The following is an 18,002-nucleotide window of genomic DNA, read 5'->3' as shown; positions in this document are numbered from 1 at the left end:
TTAGGTAATTTGGCAAGCCCTACGCAGCATGCACTTAAATTCCTACCCCATCTTCTGAAATATTTACTAGTTCCATTCAAAATGCTGCCCCCCCTTTTGTTAGTTTAAAAAATTGTTCGAGACTTTTCCTCTCCTTAGCTATGAATACTGATATTCTGCATGACACCGCAGAGACCAAGATTCACTGAAGTACAAGTAGCTTCCCTTCCCCCCATTCAGCCACCCCAAATGGGAAATTTAAGGTTACCCCAAACCAGAATTCATATTTCTGACTGAAACCCAGGAGAGAAGCGATGGGTCACATTAGAGACAGGGGAAAAAAAAACAAAAACAAAAACAAAGGTCAAATATTTACTGAAAATTTGGTCAAGTACCTTCAAGAAATAATCAGGAAGCAAAACGTTAAAGCTTTCCATTAGTAATACAAAGTACTTTGACTTTATACAATAAGCTAGCTGTATAATTAGAGTATTTGAAAATTTGATTCCAATTTACCTACTTCACCTGGAGTTCATCTCTTCTTCACAAATTAATCCTAGCTATCTGAAACCAGCCCTGGCTATTGGTGGCAGTCATACTACACATGCTGCACTTGTGCAGTTCCTTTATACATGCTATTTGATGCATGCATTCAATGAGTCAACTAGACCAAAGCTTTTGTATATAAAAACTTTAATGCCTCAAACTCATCTGAAGAATAGTACGTTTGGGACCCGCAAGACTCTTTTCAAAAGACCCAATTTCTTTGGGAAAGTGTGTGTTAAGGGGAGAGCTCCTCTTCACAACTTGGGACAAAGCAGCTTCTCATGTGTAGTGTGGAAAGATTTCCATCCAAATAGTCGACAAGGCTGTGCAGTGGCCAGCCTTACACTTCTTGACCACCAGCCCCAAAAAGACTTCACTGCATACAGGATTTGCATCAAAGGCCCATTGGTTTATTCCTACATAATGGAACTTTAAAGATCTACTGTCCCACACTGGAGCACGCCATGAAGAGAGCTGCCCTAGAAAGGTGGTTTTCTTTAGTCCTTTGCTTGCCCCATTACAATTACGGGAGACATTTGTGCTTGCAGCAGAGAGCTCTTCCTCACAGCTCAACTTCCATCTTTCTGCTGGAGTCTGTGGTGCTTGTAAACTTGCATTTACGACATCAGGCTGGTATGAATTCAGCATGATGGCTTCACTCTAAGTAAGGAGCAGATGAAGCTGAGAAAGGCTGGCTCAGCAACATCTTCTAAATTGGAGAACAGTATCAAGGGAAATTAAAACCCCATGTGAAAAGCTCACTGGATTAAGTTTTGAACTAGACTCTGAAGGCTCCTTGGTGCAAAATTCCCACTTCAGTATGTGTACAATCCACAAAGCCGCATGCAAGTCCAGGGAACTTTTCAGAAGTGCACACTTACAATGGTAGAACAGAATAGATACATCTCTTCAACAACTGAGTTTAGGTACAAAAGTTTAATAAAAACCAGAACCACCCTCAGGCAACCGCAAGAGAATAAACTCGGTTAAAGATTGCGTACATCAAGGTTATACATTGAACAGGCTTTCAATGCGTTTGGTGACCATTTGGCAGGCTCCGTTCTTTTAAACAAACCTGCATGTCCGAGTTAAAAGCTAGAATCACTTACCAGAACCCCCAGTGCTAATACCCAGAGCAGTAAGCAGAGCACTTGTTCTAACATGAACAGAAAAGTGAACACAACTTTGGAGCCCTACAAACTTGGTAATGTGCCCAAACTTTAAAAACAGCATCAACGTGACAGTGTGCTCTTAATGATTTAGACAGCTACAAAATTGCTTAAAACCTGTTTTTCTTTACTGTGTTATGTTGTCAGGAACGCTGGTTCTCACTAAGAGGCAAGTTCGCAAGGGATGGGGTCTTAGTCTTTGCTTATATATGACCATTGTAGGTACGTTATAATTGCTTGGAAATCTGTTGCAAAATAATTTTGCTTTGCCCTTTAGGGCACTGGATATTAGTAAGGGAACCACCCAGGACACGCATCTGGCAGAGCTGAAACTGAAAGCCATTAGCCCGGATTCACAGAGTTTAGTACTTTGGCTTCAGTTTTAGGTTTTGGTTACAGTATATATTGCACAGCATACAGCCATTCAACATTCAGCTAGTGCCCACCCTCTGGATGATTCTATCTTACTCGTTTTGTTCAGCCCGATGGCTGCAGGAGTGGGAAGTACCTTCCAAAACACATACTGACTGATGTGCATATGACAGCATGTCCCATGCTAGATTCATGTTTTCACATCAAACAAGAACCATATATACCAGGGGTCGGCAACCTTTCAGAAGCGGTGTGCCGAGTCTTCATTCATTCACTCTAATTTTAGGTTTTGCGTGCCAGTAATACATTTTAACGTTCTTAGAAGGTCTCTTTCTATAAGTCTATAATGTAACTAAACTATTGTTATATGTAAAGTAAATTAGGTCTTTAAAATGTTTAAGAAGCTTCATTTAAAATTAAATAAAATGCAGAGCCCTCCGGACCAGTGGCCAGGACCCAGGCAGTGTGAGTGCCACTGAAAATCAGCTCGTGCCATAGGTTGCCTACCCCTGATATATACGTATTAAATAGTACTAATTAGCTTCCATCCTTTCCTGGACATGGAAGTAGCACAATTTGACTTTTGTAGTTTAACAGGATCTCTTGACTCCACCAAATCCAGGTTTTCCTGCTAGGTGAACAAGGCAGGCAGCTAGGAATGGATTTCGCTTATAGTGCTACACACCTGCTGAAATTTTTTTTCCCCCATTAATAATCCATTACAAACTCATTTGTAAGCTGAAGAACAAGATAACTACACAGGAAAGGAATCTCTCCCTCTACAACTGTCATATCTTCCCAACAGTAGCTGACAGTGGCTGTGATAGCATTTCCCCCACAATTTTGGGGAACTACATCTATGCAAAGAAATAGCATTGGTGGCCTATGAAGTTCAGATCAACTAATCCTCTCTGGAAACATGACAGCTGTCCAAGAGGAGCTTACATTTCAGATCAGCGTCTTCCACTTATACCAGTGTGTCTTAAGAAGTGGGACTTTCCATTCAGTTTAGATATACCGTAGCATACTGCGGTTTGTGCCTAGAGATGCTATGGTGTCTTTGAAATATGGCTGTTTCCATTACTGAGACTGGGATTTGTCAGATGCTTAGAATTTCAAGTTTCCTTTGGCAAAATATGAAGTAGAGGAATGCCACCTAGAACCTCACTGCTACCCCAACTGCCCAGAAATACATGAAAGAAATCAGTTTCCTCATTCACTCTGGAAATGTAGCTATCTTAAGCATCCTCCCTGCTCTGGCTGCAAGAAACTGTCTTTACTCCAAGGCGAAGTTACAAAAGAAAAACAAAGCCCTTCATATACATAGACAGAAGCACTGGGCGTATATTTTGATATATTTAAGATCTTGAGCACTTTCAAACTCCTCGCCCATCCAAACAGATATTTACTCATGTTAACGATTGAAGTGGTGTTTATTAATATAGTTGCCAGCTCACAAGACAAAGGTTTCTGCAGATATGAACTTAACATCTTATCAGGAAAACTAGAATATGAGCCTATCTGCCCGCCACCCCCCATTAGATTGCCCACTTTTTGGAACAGCAGTAGCCTGTTATAATTATGATCTCAGTCTCTTTAGTAAGAGTGCACAGGATATAATGCAGACCTGGAATAATAAGTTTTTCAAATTAAAGATCTTTTCCAGCAAGAAAAATACGCCTCCTGGCCAAAAACTTTGCTATGTGTATGTAAACAGTCTAAAAAGGCTAATGTACAAAACACCATTTACACAATAGGCATCTGGCAGCATTTTCAGATTTTTTTAATTTATTCTGACATGCTATAAAGGAATAAATTACACTGTTAAAGAATTACCAGCAATAAAAGTACTTTTCTTTCAGCTGGGCTAAAGTAAGAGTGAGGAGGAAAGCCCAGCGCAGTAACCAATGTGAACACTGCACGGTGTGAGGCTGTCCAAGAACAAGAGTTAATTTGATCATATCCACTTCACAAGAACTTGAAAGAAAATGCCTTGGTTTAAAACCCTCCAAACTCTTCCATTCTAAATTTTCAAAACTAATAATCACAAGTCAGTCCAGCCAATGCAAGACAACGGCAACGCTTGTGGGTTGTCAATACTGGGGTCTTCAAAAGATGCCAATCTCTTGTTAGAGAGGGCTGGGTATCAATGCAGCAGGTTATAAAAAATGCTAGACTGCCCTTCCCTTCCCCCTCAAGGAAAAAAAAAATACAAAATTTATTTAAAAACAAAAGTGAGGAAGAATTACAATACTAAATCTAAAATGATTTAGAAAGAAATATGACTTTTTGCTTAACAAATGGCCTTGAAATTGTCTGTTTAAAAAAAACTGGAGTGTTGATTTCTTTAGACTGAATTAACAAGGCAAATTTAAAAAAAAATCTCATTTCCTTACAGAAAGTTTAGTTTTTAATGAACTTGTAAACAAAAAAGCTCCCATTTCAAAATAAAAACAAAATCCCAGATCATATAGATGTTTACAGTGATTACATTTATCTAAGCAACTTACATACAGGTTCAGTTGTAAGATGTTAACTAAATTTCTGTGACAAATATGCTGTTTTTCCTTTTATACCAAGAACATTATAGAGTTAATGCAGAGTCCTAAAGATTATCTAGTAGTCGCTAAGTTTCTCTTAAGTCTTCACTTTAGATGCTGTTATTTCTAGCACAGGTAAGCAGGCAGAGTCTTTCATACGCTTAAAAACTGGAATCTTTGGTTACTACCATGTCAGCTGGCTTGGTATGTTGCACATAGAAGCCAACAATTTTAAGAATGTTTTAAGTGTACAACTTTCAAAACCCAGGGAGGAATAACCAGAAAGAGTGCACAATTGTGAGCATTTACAATTATCACAACTGTTGCTGAAGACTGTTCATGCCATTCTTCCAAAACAATGAGATCTCATAAGCAGTGTAGTTCAAAGTAAAAAGGTAACAAAAATTGGCATATGCACAATTTTCTCCACCATTTTGTGTCAACTATTTAGTTAACTTTTCCACTTGAAAAAATGCAATAGAAAACCGGACACCATGTTTCACTATCTCAGTAATTCACAATTACAGCTGCTGCTACAACTCAAAGTGCAGCATCACCAGCGCTGCCCAGAGCCAGTTTATACTGAAATTAAGTTCTTTACACCAAGTAAATGGTTGCCCACAACCACTGGCAAGTGTACGTATGAACTAAAATTTCTAGGATTTGGGGAGTGTCAAGTCCTGCTCCGATCTGCTCTGCTTCATTTGTTCCTCTCTTCATGCTCAGAAACCTGTAAGATAAACAAAGGCAACTTACTGATATTTGACAAGAAAAGGCATAGCCCCTGGGATGGCAGGGTTAAACACAAATAGTTATGGTCATTTACAGGGAAAATGTTGTTCCATTTTCGAATGGTATGGTCCCTGCTTTCCTTTTCTAAAGCTAAACATGGTTTGACTGATCACTGTTCTGAATGACCACCACATGCTTATAAATGTATAGCAACAGTACACATATGCACTAACTAGATGCAAAGTCCTTCAAATGGGCATTCAGTTTGGCAGCCAGCCATATACTTTAAGAACAAGATGTGGTCTTGCCACTAGGAAGCAAGGTGTAATTTCACAGAGTTGTTTTCTACTTGTCTGTAATGCCCTGTGTGTGTATTTTGCAGAATGTCACCACAGGTCACCTGATGGCAGTACATATGTACTGCCTCTCTGAGGAGCATCAAGTGGCAGGAAGCAGATTTTATCCTTTTCTTTGGGGCCAGCCTGATTAGAACCATTTTGGAACGGTGCAGAAATACTTTAAAATGCCTTTTCACTCCACTATGAAGCAACTACGAATCAGCTGTTTTGCTTCACATCCTTATTTTAAAAAGGCATATTGTGCTGTGTTGGGTGGGAGCCATTGCTTCAGCTAGACACCAGTGGACCCTCAGGGCTCCATTTATGCCCTTTGCAGTTGTCTACTTTTATTGGTGATACTAGGAATGCTCAGGTTTAAGACGACTTGTAGGCAGGCCCCAGACTCTAAGAAACACTATAGACTGAAGTGTTGTAGCGAGATGTTCACAAATCAAGGAGCATTTTGTTTATGAATGAATGTCTCTGGCCATCTGATAGGACTTCCTCCCTCCTCCCCCTCAAATTCATTTGAGAGCAGTTAATTCTGTTCTCAAACAGATACAGCCACAAGAAACCTTCAATCAAATCACCCCCCTGAGGAGTCATTTCGGTACCCCAAAAACCTTTTAAGGTGACCAATAAGTATTTTAAAATTGGACTTGTGGCCGTTGCTATTAAAAAGGGATAAAAGGCCTGAAAGGTTGTTTCTGAACTTCAAAAAAAGTCAGGCATTTCTAAGGGAAGTTTGAACACTAATGACTTACTGAAGGGACTAAAATGCTGAAACTTTAACAGATTTCCTTTAACCAGAGTCAATCATTAAACAGATTTAAAAAAATAATTTTAAGAGCAGCGAATAAAAAAAATCCCTTTCCTTTAACTGCTCAGCTTTTAGCTCTTGTGATGTCACCATTTCACTAGTTCTGTAGTCAGAGAGCCTTCCAGAATACACGGCACTTAGATTTCTAATGGAAACAAGCAAAAAATACTTTACGATCTGTAAAGAAAACTGAACTTCAAATAAAGAAGCCAAAAAGGATTAGAGTCCAAGATTCTTTTCTTCTTTGCAACTCATCTTTAATATGCCTTATCCAAATGACTGCAGCTGTACGTTTTTAGTTGAAAGATAAAGGCCCATCTGACATGCTTTGCCCCAAATCATTACCCAGCTTCAGACTATTCACATTCTGATAGGCTCGTAAAATAGTCTGAAGTGCACTGCACCTAATTTGAAAAGCATTTAAATTGATCAGCAATTACACCACCTTCTTTTAAGCACCCTCATCAAAAGCTACAGGAAAAACTACTGTTGCGCAGTCTGCATTTTTCCTGCGTGACTGTGTCCTTCTGTTGCGACAGTCTTAGCTAAGTTGACCAGCGCTTCCTACAGTCTCAGCATTGGTTACAGATACTGGGCTGTACTTTGGCATGTCATGCTGATTAGACTGGCAACCACAATCTGATATGTACATAGTCCCGCAGCAGTCTGGTCACGAGACTGTCCAACACTAGTGCCATTTTACCATATCCTTTGTTCAGATTCTTCTATTACAGGGGTTCTCCGACTTTTGTAGTGGTGACCCCTTTCACACAGCAAGACTGAGTGCGACCCCTCTTATACATTAAAAACACTTTTTTATATATTTAACTCCATTATAAGGGCTGGAGGCAATGCAGGGTTTGGGGTGGAGGCTGACAACTCGTGACCCCCCCATGTTATAACCTTGCGACCCCCTCAGGGGTCCCATCCCCCAGTTTGAGAACCCCTGGTCTATTACTACACACCTATCACTGTTAGAGTCACTGCATTTTGGCAATTCTTGTAAGTTGCACTTTTACAACAAAGACTGCACTACCGTACTTGTATGAGGTGAACTGAAAAATACTATTTCTTTTGCTTACTTTTAGTGCAAATATTTGTAATAAAAAATACACATGGATTTGGTAACACAGAATACTATGAAAATGTAGAAAAACATCCTAAAAATATTTAATACATTTCAATTGGTATTTTATTGTTTAACAGTGCGATTAAAAGTGCAATTAATCGCAATTAATTTGAGTTATTGCAATTAATCGACAGCCCTAATATGTACATTTATTTAAGCAATTTTAGTTTAGTATTTTCAGATTAACTGTACATTTTCAGTATGCTAGAAAACAGTGAATTATATTGCTTATTTACTGGATAATTAACTTTTGCCCATAATTTGAGTCAGGCTGCATTAGGATGAAAACTGGAATTTAAACACACAAAACAGCATTTTTATTCAACAAAACTTTGCTTATCAAAACATATTTCACATTTACAACTAAATGATTCAGCAAACAGAGGGATTAACTGTGTTAAGCAGTGAATTAAATCGATTATTTCAGATCAGCTCCAGTTACTTTCACTTTGGCACATTTGAAAATTTGACCCGGCTGAAGTTCCTTTTCGCCTAAGTCTCTTGAACATGAGAAGAGTCTCCTACATTTCTTAGGCCATCCTTCAAACTTTTAAAACTGAAGATTTAATTCCCTCCCCGCCTTGTTTTTATAAGGCAGACAAGCTTTCCTGCTTTTTCAACTCCCAATTGATTTCTCAACTTTGAATTAGTTCAAATGAAGCAAATATTCACTGTGCCTGCAGAAGAGGCTACTGCTGTTAAAAGCAGGTTTAACACTTCAAAAAAAATTCTGGTTCCAGGCGCTTAACTAGTGACTGCCAACAGTTCAGTGGTGTGTCTTTGTTTAAATCATTAGCAAACATGTACGGTTTGAACGGTTTACCTCCAGCCCTGAAATTTATTGTGGTTGGCATAACTGATGAGTGATTATTAGATGCCAATGCTGTAGCAGCATCTTCAGCAGTTAAGGCATCTACCCTGGTACTTTCTTACTGCCTGCAATTTAACTTTGTTCATTATTTCCTTTCTTCAATGTCTCTTGATGTTCCTTTCTAAATTTCAACACCATCAGCCATCTTTCTGCAGTTTATCCAAGGCTACAGAAAGAGGTTTCAGTATATGCAGCATGCACTCTACATTTCTCTTCAGTCTGATGTTGACTACTTCAGCTGTGATAGTTCCATCTATTTTGCCAACCATTTGCTTCACAAATAGTCATCAGAACAGGTCAGTTCTTAATAAATACCTCAAGAGTCAACTAATCCCATTGTACATATTGGGTGATAATTGGTTTGGATCTTCCTCCTCTCTTCAGCACAGCTGAGGCAAAGTGGTTGTTAGGGAATTATTTTGAAATTTCAACATTTTCATTTATTCCTGGAGGTGTATTTTAGCTAAAAGATCAAATGAGCACTGCATCCCCAAGTTATAAGTTTCAGGGTCCCTTCGTTATTTTCTTCTAAATATCTTCTCCTCTTTGCTACATGATGCTACACACTTGAATTTTTGTTCAAATTGTTATAGCTTTTACTGCTACTGGTAAGTATTCTGCTGCATGGATATTTCCTGATGTATCAATTGTTCTTGTAAGACAGACAACCCCATCTTCTGTTGTCACACAAGCACATATTACTAGATCATTGTGTACCTTGTTCCACTCATCAAGACTCTGATTAATGAATTTCCCATCAATTTTTTTTGTTTGCACTATTCAATTTCATTCTCACACTGTGTCCAGTAACATTCCAGCATTGTCTGCTCTGCCAGTGGAGTGTAGCCTCATCATAATGATTGAGCCTCGTCAATGAAATGTTTGCTCTTAACGAGATGAAAGGGAGAATTTGTTGCATAAACGAACCAAGGAATCTTGTCACCAAAGGAGTCTGGCTGGAATTGGCTGGTCCTGATTACTAACACATCCATGGTTTTACTCGATGAAGTCTTTTCTTGATTCAGTTAATTTACTGTCTGACATACATTTAGTTGCAGCAATCTACTGGTACCAGCAAATGACTCTGAAGTTGTCGACACTGCAGATGGATGTTCATAAACCCTTATTGTCTAAGATGGACCCTGAAACAAAATGGTAGAAGTCACTCATTGAGTATTACTCAGTGTTGCTTAAAAATAAATAAGAAGACAGATTACAAATGAAACACACATCCTACTAGAGCTGTTTGTACCACTGTTTTAATAATTTATTCTGAACCTAATTTTATAGGAACATATCTATTTAAAAACCCTTATTTCTAGCAACATATCAGACAGCGTGAAAAGAAAAACCCCTTTAAATGTTAAAATTCATAAATGCCTAATCAAACTTTACTTTTAAACAGGAAATCTTCACCTAGGATGTTTGATTGTACTGCACAATAAAAAAAAGTTATTTCAGAAGTTGAGCAGCAACAGTAAAAATGTAATTGATAATTTGTGGGGGCACTTAATATATCAATTATATTTTGAACACAAGAACTTTGAAATTGGTAAGTAATCAATCTAACCAAAACACTAATTTGTGACAATAAACGACGTTATCATTTACTAACATAGTAAGACATGGTAGACAGTCCATAAGAATGGTGGAAAAATAAGTTTACTAACCAGTTAATCCAGATTGTTCAGATATGTCCACATCATCTTCAAAATCACTGCCTTCTGAAGAGCATTTTGCATCATGCTTCATTCTGACAACCAGACCTTGCAACTCTGTTGTATTGCTTACATTTAGCATATGTTCCTTTTATACCCAGAGGTACTTTTTATTTTAAATATGTCCTGCAGCCATGGCAGGTCTCTCCCGCCCCTCCTTCCCCAGTTTTGAAATGAATAGAGCAGGGGTTCTCAGGACAAATGTTTTGGTGGCCTCATAGTGGGGCCACCAACTCTTGCTGGTGGCTGCTCATTTTTTCCTAAAATACTTGTAGGCTGGGGCCTGAAGCCATGTCCAGCTGCTGAAACAGACAGGGGATGGGGTCTGGGGATGGAGCCCAAAGCCGTGCGACTGGAGCCTGCTGCTGCACAGCTAGAGCCCAGGGCTGGAGCCCAAAACATGGCCAGAGCCTTATGCCCCGCCTCCCCAGGGTTGAAGCCCAAAGCCTGAGCCCCACTGTGCCGGGAAGGTGGGGAACTCACTGGCCACCTGCTCCTCCAGCATAGTGCCCCTTGTGTTTTCGGAGAGGGGCAGGATCCAACTCCTACTGGCAGCCCTGCAACCAATACCAAGGTGGCGCATCCAGGAGCAACAGGGAGGGGCTGCTACTTCGCCACTCCTTCCCCATCACAGCCCAGGAGGCTGTGGCCGCAAGAAAAGCCCCTGGTGGCCGCATTTGAGAAACACTGCGCTAGAGACTGCACTCTGAAGAACGTTATCCCTTCTTCCCAGTGTCCTGTTTTCACTCCAGCATTGCACCCTTCTGCTCCTTCTCCCTTGTTACAAAACTCCTCTACCCAGCCCCAGAAAAACAAAAGAATTAGCAATCCAAGCTATAAAACAGGAGTAGGAGACCTCCAGGTGGGCTCAGTGGATGATCCTGATGAGATACATATCTCCTGAAGTTAAGAGGCCTGGTCCAACTCATATGACAACTTTGCTAGTCTCTTGCACCAAGCAGTACAGCCTGTGGGTCCACCACAGGATCAAGCTATTACAGTACATGATTTATTATGTCATTTATAAAGCATTTAGAATCAGGGGAAAAACATTTTATATAGAAAAACATCCTTTAACTCCACGTTTTTGAAAGAGGCTCATGTATTTTTTATTTAAGTGTTTTAAGAGATTACAGCAAGTTTAAGCCTTAACATATTCTGTAGTAAATTCAAACTTCATTTTAAACAGGTTTATTTTTAAAGAGAAATTTTTTTTTAAATTTTAAAATCCTATTTTTGTATTTTTTCAAAAAAATTTGTATTCACCATTTAGCAAGGAGAATCACAGAACAGTTCTTTTGTAGCTGTTAACTGAAACAAGTGACATGAATAACTGTCAAAGATTCTTTCCTTTGGTGTTTCCCTCAGTGAAGATTAAACTTGCAAATCAAGCTTTAAGAATTTGCATCAACTGCAGTTAGGGTTGGGAATTTGATCAGTCTAAAACAATTGACTTAAAAAAAAATGTCAAATATGGAAAACCACTAAAGCACTAATTTATCAGAATAGTAACAACAACAAAAAAGTAACACTTTATGGTCTCCAATAGGCTTAGCTTTAGACACTTGTACCTAATTATGACAGGAAAGTTATTTCACTTAGAAAAATGTGAAGCAGAATGAAAACATTCTAATAAATAAGAATTACCACCTTTTTAGCAATGTGAATGTTATGCAAGAAAACCTCTGTGTAAGCTTCTCTCACCAACAGAAGTTGGTCCAATAATAGATATTACATCACTCACCTTTGTCTCTCTAATATCGTGGGACCAACAGGGTTACAACAACACTGCATACAACAATGCAAGACTGAACAGTCACAAAAGAAAAATTAAACTGAAATCAAACACATAGCATATGTAAAAGTAAAGTAATTTTTAAATGCACTTATGCTAGGTAGGTAGCAGGCCAACTCTTCAAGCATCTTGCTTTTCATCTTTTTCTTCAGCTTCAACTACTTCATCTATTTCTGCCATCAAATTCATCAGTATCTCCTTCCTCTTCATCCGATAAATACTGAGTCAACTCTTAATCTGCCATTTTCTTCTCTAACATTAAATTGTGACACATGGTAACCAGCTTCCCAGCACTGATGGGCTTCAGTTTATTTCTGGTTTCTGAATGGATGGGGATTCCCCAAACTCACAAATTTTGTTTTGTACATGCAGTTGTAGAGGGAATCACTTCTGCCACTGTAGCTAGACTGCAAGGAGGACACAACCCTTTCCACCATGATTAAGGAGCAAGCTCTTTTGATTCCCTGCTGGGACTGCACACCATATTGTTTTGACACTGAACAGGCTACCTCTTACTTTATAATTTGCCACCTCCATCAGAATTGTTTGCACATTTGTATATGCTTTAAAATTTGCAACAGTTACTAAGAGGTCACAAGCTGAATGAATGTTTTGCCACAAAGGTCTTGGCTCTAGAAGTGTGGATCAAGAAGGTAGGCAGCATTGTGTGCAGGAGTGATCACTTGGTTTTTCCATGATACTGTTTTGTCTATTATCTTTCCTCTTCAGCTTTTGTACGTTGATTGTGTTCAGTATTCTCAGAAAATTGTATCGATCAGCAACTCATTCTTGGCATCAGACAATGTTCAACTATAGTTTTCCATAGTCTGAATGGACTGAGCTATGGGGTACAAGCAGTGAAATGAACTTTGAACTTTACATTCAAGACATTGAGACTGTCAGTGTAGAGTACTCGGGGGCAGCACTTGGCCACCCCTTTTTCCAACAGCTGTTTATTGAATGACCTTCTTGCATATTTGAAGATCTTTGAAACATTTAATAGAAGATGCCCATCGTGTATGACAATGCTTACTCAGTGTGGAGGATACTGAGTCCTGTACTCAAAACGTTGAAGAATGGCTGGTTTTTCAAAAACCTCATAATGCTTTTCATTTCTGACACATCATGAGAAAGTTATCAGATCTCACCAATGAAAAGCTGCCTCATATGAACAGCACAAATGACAAAGAAAGTGTGGACACGTATTTGTTAAAGCCCAAGCAGCTTTCGTATTAGCCATGTTGTTGGTCACAACCAAAATAATCTTCCCTGGAGCTAATTCACTGATTACATTATTACACTGGTCAACAATATACTGGGCTATGTGGTGATTCTCACTTGTGCACTGAAACGAGTAAAGCACTGTGGAGTTATCATGAAGTTGATGGATGGAGCTATAGTCACAGAATGCTCCATCAAATACCAGAGACAAGTGAGGAACTTGCACAATAAGTACACCAATTCTTTTTCACATCGTCTGCTTTGGCATTCAGAAAACTTCCTATGAACTGTATCCTACTAGGTACTTCGTAAATAGGATACAACTTATGAAAAAATTCTAGCATTGAGGATTTTTGATGGTATAAAATGGTATATTGCTGACATAAATACCTCTGCCAAATGTAGTAAAGTTAGGTTTTCAGTGCTGAAGCAGGTAGAGCATCAAAATTCTTATCAGAAGATGAAGTGGAATTAACTTCACTTTCAGTCATATCACTGTCTTAATAGAAATTCCCAACATGCTTCATGATGCTGCCAGAGACAAAGTTGGAGTGCACAGAAGAAAAATTTTGATGCAGACCAATTTTCCCTATCTTGCTCTTTGACTGCAATAATCTTTGCTAGTAGCTGGACACATCGTAAGAATTCATCAAAGTGTTTCTCCATTCTATCTACGTGTCATACTCAGGAGAACAGAACTTGCACTTAGCTTTAACAGTTTTTCCATGTTCATGTCTAGTAAAAAAGTTTCCATACAAATGATTCTGGGTTTCCCCAACTCTGCATAATTTATGTCACTGTCGTTAATGTGTCTCTACTTCTGGAATGTTCTCCAGATTATGAAGTATCTCTTGTATTTCAACCAAACAGTTGCCAATCTATTCTGTTTCTATCTGCTGCTGCTCCAGAAGATTCCAGCGAATCAAAACATTTTTGGGCATGCTGCCCTCTCCCTCCCAGGACCGTTACAGATTTCCAGATCAAACGAAAGGGAGAGGGAGCTCTTCCTCCCTGCAGCAAACACAACGGATTCATAAGCAGCAGCAAGAGAAACACAGCAGGAAAGGAGAGGCCTTTATTGAGATGTGATGTCAGAACCCCCTCATTAGCACAGGATTTTTCAGATTATCGGTAAGGTTTGGCTGGGGTTAACTGTGTGAGCATTAAAAAGGAAGTTTTTGTTGAGAGGGGAATAGTTGGAGTTTATTTACACATGCATTTAATGTTGCTGTTTGCTTTGTTGACGTGAGGAAGGAGTTGGGGGTTAATAGCTCAGATTCTTTTCTTTGTTTAGGGAGAGGTTTAATGGCCGTGTAGCGTCTGTGTGTGTTGGGAAAGGAAGTATAATGACTGTGAATGACTCCATCCCCAACTCCCGAGTTAATTTCTTATGTTTGGTCAGTTCAGAGTAGACTGTAAGCTCTTCTGGGTAGGGACTATGTCTTAAATTTGTTTAATGTGCTTTATAACCACCATGTACATTGATGGCCTGGTATAAAGAAAAAAAACCAAACACACACACAAAATTTGTTCTATAACGTTCTAACCAGTCAAGATGCTCAACTTTCACCTTTTCCCAACAGATGGCATTAGCATGTAACAGGGTGAGTGACCAATATGTTCAAGTTGGCTTGCTAACATATGGCATCATGGTTGATGCAATTAAAAAGGTAGGCTGCCAGCTACATCAGGCCATACTTGTTGGAATACTTATAGTGGTTAAGTAGGCCTTCAACTGACCTGCCTGCTAAGTGCAGCATTCACCTCAAGAACAAGTTTTAATATCCCAGCTTGGTCTACCAGTAAGAGAATGCTGGAAGTCAGAATTGTGCAGTGGCTTTCACAGCACTTCCCTGCATTATTAGCCTTAAACTTAACCTGTTAGCTTACTGACTTTCACACCTAGATTCACTGCAGGTTAAATTCTAACCAAGGATTATCCAAGGTTTCTCTTTTGTTTCAACCGTGCTTGGCACAAGGACCTACTATAGTAGTAACTATTACTGCATCAATGGATTATAATCTAATACAGCACATGCACTGCGAAGGTAAGATTGAAATCATTTCCTTGCTCCAAGAGCTGAGTTTTAAAAGCAGCAAGAAAACATTCAAAGTAGTCCCTAGAGCGCTTCCAGCAGAATTCAACAGTGTTCAAACTGAAGCATGTTTTGTCTCAAAAAGAAGTTTTGGAAAGCAATTGCATCTGAACATTTCACAACATTTCCCCACAAAACCATCATATAAAGACTTATGTTTTATACCAAGAAGTCTGAAAACCAAGAACATCCAGCCACTTTGAAATGAAAAGATGGAAAATTGTGACTTTCTGGGATAAAACCTTGAAGTACAACAGCAGTTCAAGATTATACCTGAATTTGAGCAAGACATTCCAGGCTTATTGGTCCTCTCCCTGGCCTTTGGGCCAAGTGAGGCTGAATGCTGGACGTATTAATATTAGGAGGAAGCCAACTGATGAAACCATATCATTCACAGTTTTCCATTTTCACTGTTGAACAGATGCAGAGCGGAGAAAAACCCACAGCACTCCTATAACTGGAACAGAGCAGAACCCAAAGTCTCCAGGTACTGGCCCTAGTTAATGAGAACTATCCCTTAAAAGTGTTAGGTCTAGGATTTTGGATTGTATCATTTATCACATTCCCAACACCAAGTCAGTTTCTTGTTTTGGAAAAGGGGTTAATGCGGGAGCAAAAGATGCAGTGGTTAAAATGACCCAACATCCCCAAAAGAAATGATATGAAGAACAAGGACATTTTGGTTTAAAGTTAGTAGTCAAATTCTCCAAGGACGTCTTTTTTTTTTTTTTTTTTAAACAAACAGCCAAATGTGTGTTTTTAAACCACCTCCTTGATCTAACACTTAAATCACTGGCATTATCCAATTTAGTGTTTAATTTTTTTCCTGTAACGTCACTTGGTTCTTGGCTACTAACCTTTCATGTTACTCTTGGATTTGTCAGTTTGCTTGCCTGTGGGGGTTTGGGCCTGCTGCCCCTGCCCACTGGAAGAGGCGGCTTGCTGTGCTGCTTTCTGCTTTAACATTGTCCAGTCGAATGTGTAGTCATATTGGTGGTTCAGGGTCCTAGAAGACAGGGAAACATTTACTGCAACACATGACTACCTTACTGTGAATTTCAAGCCAGTATGCTGAGAAATGAAGCTAGACGTTAATCTTCAAAGCACTTAACAAAAACTACTAAGAGTAGTGTACAAATGCTAAATAATAATTGAAAGGAATCCTTGGAGTAAGCTTGAAAGCCATTTGGTAATGTCTGCTTCCCTCATTCACACAGATATCTGCATCTGTAGAAGTACTTCTGCATAGCCCAGCTTCTCCTTCTACCTACACTGAAGTCATGATGACCCAACATCATGGGTCTGTTCTCAGTGGTACTGGATTACAGAATAAGGAGTAATGGTCTCAAGTTGCAGTGGGAGAGGTTTAGGTTGGATACTAGGGAAAACTTTTTCACTAGGAGGGTGGTGAAGCACTGGAATGGGTTACCTAGGGAGGTGATGGAATCTCCTTCCTTAGAGGTTTTTAAGGTCAGGCTTGACAAAGCCCTGGCTGGTATGATTTAGTTGGGGATTGGTCCTGCTCTGAACAGGGGGTTGGATTAGATGACCTCCTGAGGTCCCTTCCAACCCTGATAGTCTATGATTCTTTCTTTATATTGTATTATAGGAAAGATTTGTGGTGCTATAAAGTCATAACTCTTCAGTGTAAGATGATTTGTAAGATCCCAAAGGTCTAAGATTACAGAGGGTCAACAACAACTTGCATTATTAAAAGGCAATTTACAGAGAAAACAGTTGGCCTTGTGTTCTTGTTTGCTTCTTTATAGTGTAAAAAGCATTAATGGGTTTTTAAACACCATTCCCTCCCCTCAAATAAACTTCCAGGACACCATCAGCAAATCTATATGTAGCCCCAATCCTCACAGCACCCAAAAGCCTCCCATTGGTTCTTCTTGTGATCCAAATCCCATAATCCTCTTGCAATTGAGAGTTGTGGGTGATGGTGAGATGTGGGACAATTTCACACATTTTGTGGGTTGAAGATGAAGAGGAATCAAAGTCACTGATCTAGGTCATCGCCAGAGCGGAACAGATCAAATAGAAAAGATTCTCTTCCTTCACAGCCAATTTCATGTTGTGCCACATTTCCTGGTTTTCTAAAATTGTAGTTTGCACTCTGTTTCTAATTTTAAATGAATTCTTGAAGTAAACTAGAAGTCTCCATATTCCAGGAGTTGTTTAAAAAACAAAAACAAAAAAACCCTAGTTCTAAAGAAGATTCATGAAGAAATTATTTTTCATTTGAGTGCTGACACAATTAGATTTCTAAATCATTGTGCTACATTTTGAGACTGACCTGAAAAGAATACGGAATAATTGCCTCAGATACATGTAATCAGGTGCCTCTTCAAAGCGCAGGCCACGACAGTAGTTCAGGTACATGGCAAATTCTGCAGGAAATCCCTGTAAGCAACAGAATTAGTCAAACTATGACCTGCAATGAGGAGCCATTTGTAAGGATTCGGAAATCAAAAAGCCATAGCCAATGTTTAACAGCAAAGTTAAAAAATTGATTTGGGTCTTAGGAGAAGGCAAGAATTTAAGTCTCTGTTTTGGCCCCATTTTGCTCAGGATGCTCATCTGGTCACTAGACACCCAAGAATATATTCCTTTTCCAGTCTTAATGCACAGGATCTTAATATGATGTCTAACGTAAAAATAAAGATATATCTA

At 39.2% G+C, this 18,002-nt stretch overlaps 1 protein-coding gene across 5 annotated transcripts in view; it reads right to left on the bottom strand.

Annotated features, from left to right (window-relative positions):
- Positions 1–3,826: 3,826 nt before the first annotated feature.
- Positions 3,827–18,002, bottom strand: part of CSNK1A1 (casein kinase 1 alpha 1) — a 48,352-nt gene continuing 34,176 nt past the window's right edge. For 2 of the 5 annotated variants that reach the window (XM_045026334.1, XM_045026338.1), the window contains 3 exons: positions 17,626–17,732; positions 16,184–16,332; positions 7,920–9,638 (listed from right to left, as the gene is read on the bottom strand). In XM_045026334.1, the coding sequence (XP_044882269.1) occupies positions 9,610–9,638; positions 16,184–16,332; positions 17,626–17,732 (285 nt within the window). In that variant the 3' untranslated portion in view covers positions 7,920–9,609. Of the gene's footprint in view, positions 5,337–7,919; positions 9,639–16,178; positions 16,333–17,625; positions 17,733–18,002 lie in introns of those variants that run through there. The other 3 variants (XM_045026335.1, XM_045026337.1, XM_045026336.1) reach the window with 3 other exon arrangements.

Source organism: Mauremys mutica, chromosome 8 (assembly GCF_020497125.1).
Source record: "Mauremys mutica isolate MM-2020 ecotype Southern chromosome 8, ASM2049712v1, whole genome shotgun sequence".
Taxonomy (NCBI): Eukaryota; Metazoa; Chordata; order Testudines; family Geoemydidae; genus Mauremys; species Mauremys mutica.
The sequence above is the reverse complement of the archived record's forward strand: the minus strand, read 5'-3'. Positions and strand labels throughout refer to the sequence as shown.